The sequence below is a fragment of the Salvelinus sp. IW2-2015 genome, linkage group LG26 (assembly GCF_002910315.2).
Source record: "Salvelinus sp. IW2-2015 linkage group LG26, ASM291031v2, whole genome shotgun sequence".
NCBI classification, from domain to species: Eukaryota; Metazoa; Chordata; class Actinopteri; order Salmoniformes; family Salmonidae; genus Salvelinus; species Salvelinus sp. IW2-2015.
Genome location: NC_036866.1, coordinates 13,090,795 through 13,100,181, shown reverse-complemented (window position 1 = coordinate 13,100,181; position 9,387 = coordinate 13,090,795). Strand labels below are relative to the sequence as shown.

The following is a 9,387-nucleotide window of genomic DNA, read 5'->3' as shown; positions in this document are numbered from 1 at the left end:
ACCAACGATGCAGCACACACACACACTCTCTCTCTCACTCACAAACACACACGCACGCTTCATTCGCAGCCAATGCCGTGCCCTGCAGCTGTCACGGCAGGCAGCTGAGTTAAGGTGAACTGTGAGTAAAGTTGAATGAAATCAAATGTTATTTGTCACATGCTTCTTAAACAACAGGTGGACTAACAGTGAAATGTTTACTTCAGGGCACCTCCCAACAATGTAGAGAGAAAAAGGGAAATAATATAAAAATATAACACGAGGAATAAATTCACAATGAGAGAACAATAACTTGGCAATATACACGGGGCACCAGTACTGAGTCGAAGTGCAGGGGTACGAGGATTGAGTAGATAGTTTACTGAGGGATAAAGTGACTAGGCAACAGGATAGATACTGTAATAAACAGTAGCAGCAGTGCATGTGATGTGTCAAAAGACTTAGTGCAGGGATGGGCAACTTTGATGGGGGGTGGGGCCCACCAAAAATCTTCATGAGGGGCCACGGTGGCTTGCCCATTGATTATCAGTTATCTTATAAAAAATTGCTAAATCTTATCTCCACCCCATGGCAAAATGTGTAGAATTGCAGCAAACCTGCTTTAAAACAAGCCACCGTGGCCCCTCATGAWGATTTTTTGGTGGGCCCCACCCCCCATCAAAGTTGCCCATCCCTGCACTAAGTCTTTTGACACATCACATGCACTGCTGCTACTGTTTATTACAGTATCTATCCTGTTGCCTAGTCACTTTATCCCTACAGTACATATCTACCTCAATTACCTCGTACCCCTGCACTTCGACTCAGTACTGGTGCCCCGTGTATATTGCCAAGTTATTGTTACTCATTGTGAATTTATTCCTCGTGTTATTATTTTTATATTATTTCCCTTTTTTCTCTCTACATTGTTGGGAGGTGCCCGTAAGTAAACATTTCACTGTTAGTCTACACCTGTTGTTTAAGAAGCATGTGACAAATAACATTTGATTTCATTCAACTTTACTCACAGTTCACCTTAACTCAGCTGCCTGCCGTGACAGCTGCAGGGCACGGCATTGGCTGCGAATGAAGCGTGCGTGTGTGTTTGTGAGTGAGAGAGAGAGTGTGTGTGTGTGCGTGCATGTGTGTGTTGAAAATATGCTTGCGTGTTGTTTGTGTAAACATACCCACCTCACCCCAATMTAATCTGCTGAGACATGATAGCCTCTAGGAGTAGCTTCAGCCCAGAGGGCTCGGAAAGTGCTGGATGAATTCAGGCTCTAACTGTCTTCAGCTTTCAAAAGAACACTACATCAGCCTGACACACACACACTCCTGCTYGCCTGCCAGCCATCCCCAACCTAGACCCAGTCAGTAGGGGCATATCTGGGTTGTGTTGTGGAGTGTCTGGTCCTGTGTCTATTGATCTGTTGACACCGCGCGCTAGTGTTAGTAATGTCCCTCCTAGTCTCTGCTACTGCACACTGAACACAGTGAGTAATAAACTGGGGTTTTCTGGTTGGCTGAATTTAAGGTGTGAGCCACAGCAGCWATCACTGTACTGGCAGTCTAAACAAACGCTGTTAACACAATTTACAGATTTTTAGCACTATTAAAAGTGGGGTAATCTGATATGGCTAGCCATTATTAAGGTGTCTAATTATATGGCTAAGTAATACCATAGCTATGTGATTAGGGTAGCTCAGTTAGTAGAGCATGGCACTTGCAATGTCAGGATAGTGGGTTTGATTCCCGGGACCACCCATATGTAAAATGTATACAAACATGACTGTAAGTCGCTTTGGAGAAAAGTGCCTGCAAAATATTATAAATTATTACATTGTAATAGCCTACAGGTAATTACTGCAGTCACAGACCAGACCTCCCACTGGGCGTGTACTGCAGTCACAGACCAGACCTCCCAATGGGCCCATACTGCAGTCACAGACCAGACCTCCCACTGGGCCCGTACTGCAGTCACAGACCAGACCTCCCCCTGGGCGTGTACTGCAGTCACAGACCAGTCCTCCCCACAGGCCACAGAGTACTCATCACAACCAGACCTCCCAATTGGCCATACTGCAAGTCACAGACCAGACCTCCCACTGGGCCCATCTGCAGTCACAGACCAGACCTCCACTGGGGTACTGCAGTCACAGACCAGACCTCCCACTGGGCGTGTACTTGCAGTCACAGACCAGACCTCCCACTGGTACTGTAGTCCAAACCCCACTGCGGTACTGCAGTCACAGACCAGCCTCCCACTGGGCAGACTGCATCACAGACCGACCCCCCGGCGATGTACTGCAGTCACAGACCAGACCTCCCACTGGGCCGTACTGCAGTCACAGACAGACCAGACCTCCCACTGGCTGTACTGCAGACAGACCAGACCTCCCACTGGGCCTTACTGCAGTCACAGACCAGACCTCCCACTGGCCTGTACTGCAGTCACAGACCAGACCTCCCCTGGGCAGTACTTCAGTCACAGACCAGACCCCCACTGGGCGCTTACTGAGTCACAGACCAGACCTCCCACTCCACTAGTCACAGACAACTCCCACTGGGCCTGTACTGCAGTCACAGACCCGACCTCCCCCTGGGCTTACTGCAGTCACAGACCAACCCCCACCTGGCCGTACTGCAGTCACAGACCAGACCAGACCTCCCACTGGGCTTACTGCAGTCACAGACCAGACCTTCCCACTGGGCCTACTAGTCACAGACCAGACCTCCCACTGGCCACTGCAGTCACAGCACCAGACCTCCACTGGGCCGTACTCAGTCCACAGACCAGACCTCCACTGGCCGTACTGCAGTCACAGACAGACCAGACCTCCCACTGGGCCGTACTGCAGTCACAGACCAGACTCCCACTGGGCTGTACTGCAGTACAGACCAGACCTCCCACTGGGGCCTACTGCAGTCACAGACCAGACCTCCACTGGGCCGTTACTGCAGTCACAGACCAGACCCCCACGGCCGTACGCAGTCACAGACCAGACCTCCCACTGGGCCGTACTGCAGTCACAGACCAGACCTCCCACTGGGCGTACTGCAGTCACAGACCAGACCTCCCACTGGCCACTGCAGTCACAGACCAGACCTCCCACTGCCGGTACTGCAGACAGACCAGACCAGACCTCCCGAGCAGTACTGCAGTCACAGACCAGACCTCCCACTGGCCGTACTCATCACAGACCAACCAGACCCCCACTGGGCGTACTGCAGTCACAGACCAGACCTCCCACTGGGGCCTACTGCAGTGCACAGACCAGACCTCCCACTGGGGCATACTGCAGTCACAGACCAGACCAGACCCCCACGTGGGGCCAGTACTGACAGTCACAGACCAGACCTCCCCTGGGCTGTACTGCAGTCACAGACCAACCAGACCTCCCATGGAGCAACTGACAGGTCACAGACCAGACCTCCCACTGGGGCAGTACTGGAGTCACAGACCAGACCTCCCACTGGGGCTGTACTGCAGTCACAGACCAGACCTCCCACTGGGGCAGTACTGGAGTCACAGACCAGACCTCCCACTGGGGCAGTACTGCAGTTACAATGCCGGGATACCTGGGAAATACATGTTTCCTCCCCTTCTTCCCTCGTTTCCTCTACTCCTTGGAGTTATTACTGATCTGATAGTTCCACATTAATGTATTAGGAATGTCATACGGACCTCTCATTTTCACCACGTTCAACCATGTTTCAAATGAGCGATCAGCGATTACTTCAAGGAAGCGAATGAAGGATTTACTGTAGTCTGCAGATGGGTTGTTGAATGGTAACTGTCTGGGGGTTAGTAAATGTACTGAGGGCTTTAGGTTTCAACTGCAGGGCTGCCATCTAGGGAATGACAGAGGAACTGCACCTTCACCCCCAGTCAACCCTCCTCATCATTCGTCTCTCATTCGTCCCCCTTCTAATCCGGCCAATGAGAAGCAAGCGTGGGTGCATTCCTAACATCTGTCACACACTGTGGCCCCTAAGGCCCCTGTCTTCTCTAAGATAGTTTGTGTATGATGAAATTGCCACTACACACTGATCTAAGGTCAATTTTGTGTTTTCCTCCTGGATAGTGAATGCTAGATTTGATGGAGGGTAAACTGATCCTAGATCTGGTCCTATGGGGAACTTCTAGCCAGAGCTTAAAGGTCAGTGAGTCAGTGTGAGGTCTCATGGGGGACAAGGGCATAAAAGGGACATGCACCCAGGCAAAGAATGACTGTGTGGATGTACACCACTGTGAATGCTGGTAATAGACATCATATTATGACCTCATGTCCCACTCATCCATTGCTGTGCTTCTATCTCTCCCTCTCTCTCTCTCTCCATTGGCAGTGCTGTGTGGGAACCCACCCAACGTGGAGAACGCCTTTCTGATTGGCCGTAAGCGGTCCCACTATGACATTCATTCATTGGTGCGTTACCAGTGTGCCAATGGGTTCCTCCAACGTCACGTCCCCACGGCCAAGTGTCGTGCCAACGGCAAGTGGGACCGGCCCAAGATCATCTGCACAAAGTGTGAGTGACCAAGACCATTAAAGGGTTACGTTTTATGTCTATGGGGTTAATGCTCAAAGAACAGGAGAGGAATGGACACGACAATTAGATCAGATTCAGTAGGAATACAAGACTCTCCATAGAAGTTGTAGTATGCACTCTATTTTGCAGCTTTTCAGCTTTTCATCAGATAGAGGTTGTGAGATGACGGTAATGTCCTTTTAATGTAGATAAAACTTAAATTATAGCTCTTTTTCTGTGAGATTGACAGCCAGAGGTTTGGAGGACTGCCAGAAACACCAATAAGAACCATTTTATTTTACCATCCTCCCATCGAGTAATAAAAGTCACTCTGCAGAACAACATCCATCTTTCTTTACGACAGCAGGATCTTTCATATTGTAGGATGATAGATTTTATGAAGTCATTAGAAACCTTATTCTCCTTTCAACTTTCAAACGGTGAGATTTACTCGGCTCGTACTGATGTAATGGATTGCTGCTGTTTAAAGTGAAAATATGGAGCCTTGTTATTTGTTTTATTCCGTGCATTTTGAGTGCAATGTTGTTTTCCTGCCATCGTCGTTTGTTAGTCATCATTATCCTGGCAAGGTAGACTTTTTGTTGGCAAACCCAAACCAGGACCAACGGATCCAATTTGGCAGCACAACATAGGAAGGAAGTGGCTTCCTCAGGCCGTGAGTGGGAGAACAGTCCTATGCTAATACATGTAGAGAGCTCGGCGCCCACACTGTTCAATGTAAAGTAGAGTAGACACTCAGAGCTGAGTGTCTGATGTTGAGAGCTGTATATCTGTGGTGTTGACTTTTCGTTCCCCCCCCCCTTCTCTCATATACCTCTCTCACTCTATCTCATCCTTGACTCTCCCCCGTTGCTTCCGCTCTACCTGTCACACACCCCTCTACTCCCTCTCATCCGGTCTCGCCTCTCTCTTAAACCCTCACTCCTCCCCTTTCACCCCCTTTCACACCCTTCTCTCCCTCTCTAGCCCGGCGAGCCCACCGCTACAGACGGCACCATGATCACAGCGGGCGATGGGAGCGTAAAAAGCACAATCAACACAGCCATGGACACAATGAGGGAGGCCACCACGGAGGAGACCAGGGCCACAGGCACGGCCATGGACACGGAGGCCACCACGGAGGGGACCAGGGCCACAGGCACGGGCATGGGCACGCTCATGCTCACATCTGAACCAAAAGCCTCCACTGCCCAAACTTCACCTCACTGCCCAGTCTCCCTCCTCTACTGCTCTCTACCCCCTGTCTACCCCCTCTCCTGCCCTTTTCCTGACCCCACAGCCTGGCTCCCCGAGCCAGCATGTATCATACTCAACTCTGAGGCCTGACAGCCGACTGCTAGGCCTCACTGAGACAATAACAATCCCTTTGTACTATTTTCTTTACCTTCAACACTTTCCTTTTCTTTCATTTATCCCTCCCCCTTCACAACCTACTGTCATCGAGTCAGTGAGGACCCAAGATACGGGGCTTTGCTCACCTAATAAAGCTTTTTTTTTTTTTACATAAACAATTGTGGAGGAGGAGGTTTAGTACAAGCTGTAAATAGGGACAACATCATTGGAATCAGAAGTCGAGGAATAGATAGATACATATATCCATGTTTTTCCATTAGTCTTCATTCTAACACCTTTATTTTTAAGAGACTTGTTGTCTGAGTGTATTTCCCAAATTTGCTGTTTTTGGTTAGCTCTTTGTAAGACATTTGACTTGATAACCTACAACAGTTATTCTGAACAGATTGACATGCTTTGCTTTGACACTGGTGCTTGTACCGATTGAGTAGCGTTGTGTTTCATCATTGTAAGACAGACACTTTGGACTGTGTGTACTAGGTGCACAGAGGAAAAGAGAGACAACTCACACTTAGCTTGTATCTGAGTCAACCTCACACCACTGAGGTCAAATCAAATCAAGCATCCACAGCAGTCCTTTTTAAAGCTGAACTGGAAATGTTACTTTAATGGTTTCTTCTAACAATATCATCCTACTGTATGTGTTGCCTTTCTAAGTCATTCTGTGTTCCTGCTTAAGTACTAGAGGAGATTGCTAGTTGGTAGTCGAGAAACCCAACCCAGAAAAATTGTTACCTTTGGAACTGGCCAGATTGTGATTGAGTCTGGTTTTCCAGCTAGCTAATAGGCAATGATCCTTCATTAGAATCCTCTCATGCCTATCACCACACTCTCCTATTCCATCGGTGTCTCTAAATTGAAGGTCTGTTCATCGTCTATCTTAGAGCTCTACTTCTCTGGCCAGCTGAGGAGAAATTGTTCTGTCAGACTGTCAGAGAGAGAGAGAGACGGACATGTGGAGAAATAGAGAGAGAAAAAGAGAGAGGAGCAAGGAATCCGGACTCTTAATTACAGTTGGCCCCGTTCTCCAGCACATCAAACAGAGGGATGACAGGGCTCTCTGTGCAGCCGTCGGGTACAGAGCTGGGGCCATAATTAGCTTCAGAAAGTACTGCTAATAGGACATGGGTCCATAAAGTCGGGATGACTACCAGAAGAGACCTGGGCTGGGGGGGCAAAGAACCAGAGCTGTTGGAGAAGGCAGAGGTGGCTGGGTTCAGAGCCCAGTCTCAGTGCGGGTTGTGTGGGGTTAACAGTGGGGCGACAGGACCCACAGAAGATGCTTGAAAAATTATAGATGGTTAGAAGCGATAAAGCACTTTTGTATTTCTGGACATGGAGGCAATTGGCTGTTGTTCACATTGTTTCACAATAGTACTCACTCCAGGTGTGTGTCCTGGTTTTAAACAGGTCTACTGCAGCATGCAGCCCGGTCCGGCTGGGATAAGACCCGGGCCACCTCCTCTCTGCTGCCGCTAGAAAATGAGACACGTTTTCTTTTTCACTGCAGGGTCCGACTGATTCTCTAAAGCTCCTTTATCACCTTATGTAATTCCTCTGAGCTTAAATCCCCCTCTTTCTCTTTCTTTCTCTCCTCTCTCTTTTTGCTCTGTTTCTCTCTCTCTCCTTCCCTCGCTCCTCCAGTTCTTCCCTTGTCTTTCATCCTCAGCCCTTTATCCACCTTGTCAATGACACAGATGGGGAAGAGAAAGAAGAGAGAGGCTCCATATCAGTACAATTCATCTCCCTTAAAGCATGCTTAATTAATGAAGAGGTTATCATCTTGATCTTTGACCCTGGCTGTGATGACAGTGGCTATGCTCTGACGGATAGGGAGCCACAGGCCTTTCACAGCACTCAAGCTCTGACGTCTTTAACATGTCAGTCTAATACCTGCTTTTTTCTATCTGTCTACTATTCCAGATATTTCAAACAATGGATTGACTATGGGTGGGTGGGTGGGTGCTCCTTAGGCATTTAAAACAGCTGAGATTCTCATAGAGAAAGCGTGATGACTATGATTAATATGGACTTAAGCAGGACAATGTGTGTCTGTCTCTCACAGTAATACGAGGGACAGAGTGGAACGTGTGACAGGAAGAACAAATATGAACAGATGTGATTGGATCTCTCTCTCGCGTAACAGAACTATAAAACTATAACAAACAGAGACTCTGCTGAGAGAGAGACTGGGCTTGAATGAGGTGTGAGGTTCCTAACAGATGTTGGATATGATTAGGGAGTAGAGATGGAGTCCTGGTTGTTTTATAGGACAGTGGAGGCTGACCAACATGGATGGTGTCGGCCTGCTCTGATGCACACAGATATACCCTCAATCTCTCTCTATCATAGAGACACATTCTCTCTCTCTATCACAGAGACACATTATGCCGACGATGGGATCGCTGCTTCATTGTGATGAACCTTAATTCTGAAGACGAGTCACTAAACAACTGAGGTCGCCCACAGCTGACTGCTGGCCCACGGCCTGGTCGAGAGAGAGAGAGAGAGAGAGAGAGAGAGAGAGAGAGAGAGAGAGAGAGAGAGAGAGAGAGAGAGAGAGAGAGAGAGAGAGAGAGAGAGAGAGAGAGAGAGAGAGAGAGAGAGAGAGGGGGGAGAGGGAGAGAGAGAGGGGGGGTGAGAGAGGGAGGGGGGGAGAGGGAGAGAGGGAGAGAGAGAGGAAAGAGGGAGGGGGAGTAGAGATGGAGTCCTGGTTGTTTTATAGGACAGTGGAGGCTGACCAACATGGATGGTGTCGGCCTGCTCTGATGCACACAGATATACCCTCAATCTCTCTCTATCATAGAGACACATTCTCTCTCTCTATCACAGAGACACATTATGCCGACGATGGGATCGCTGCTTCATTGTGATGAACCTTAATTCTGAAGACGAGTCACTAAACAACTGAGGTCGCCCACAGCTGACTGCTGGCCCACGGCCTGGTCGAGAGAGAGAGAGAGAGAGAGAGAGAGAGAGAGAGAGAGAGAGAGAGAGAGAGAGAGAGAGAGAGAGAAATCTATTTCACTTGCTTTGGCAATGTAAACATATGAGCGGGAGTGGGAGAGTATTGGGATACTGCTTAATTAGAACTGCATCAGTGTGGTGTCTGTGTCTCTGCACGGTTGGCAAACTGGGAGTGTGTGGATGAGTAGATGCGCAGTCAGGTAGCGTGTGATTGGATCAGAGGGTGGAATAATATGAGCAGAGGAGAAGTTCACTTTCTGTCGTCTGTCTCAGGTAGCAACAGACAAGCAGCCTGAGAGGAAGAAAACTTTGTTAGCATTCTGAAGCACAAGCTGTAATGAGACGTTAACCTTGCCCTTTTGTATTTACGTTGTTCTGGGAGTGAGAGGAGGAGGACAGGAGCGAGGCAGGAGCGGAGAGGAGAAGGGAGAGAGCACTGCCCTCTATTTAATCTGGGCCCTGCGTTAGCTGGAAACATCCATCAATGACTACATACACTGCTTTAGTATGATCAACGTGTGTATCTCATCTCCATCT

At 48.8% G+C, this 9,387-nt stretch overlaps 1 protein-coding gene across 1 annotated transcript in view; it reads left to right on the top strand.

Annotated features, from left to right (window-relative positions):
- Positions 1 to 7,827, top strand: part of LOC111952706 (neurocan core protein-like) — a 160,207-nt gene extending 152,380 nt beyond the window's left edge. Inside the window, exons 10-11 of the mRNA XM_070435359.1 lie at positions 4,327 to 4,509; positions 5,497 to 7,827. Coding sequence (XP_070291460.1) covers positions 4,327 to 4,509; positions 5,497 to 5,702 — 389 coding nt within the window. The 3' untranslated portion in view covers positions 5,703 to 7,827. The remainder of the gene's footprint in view (positions 1 to 4,326; positions 4,510 to 5,496) is intronic.
- Positions 7,828 to 9,387: the final 1,560 nt, after the last annotated feature.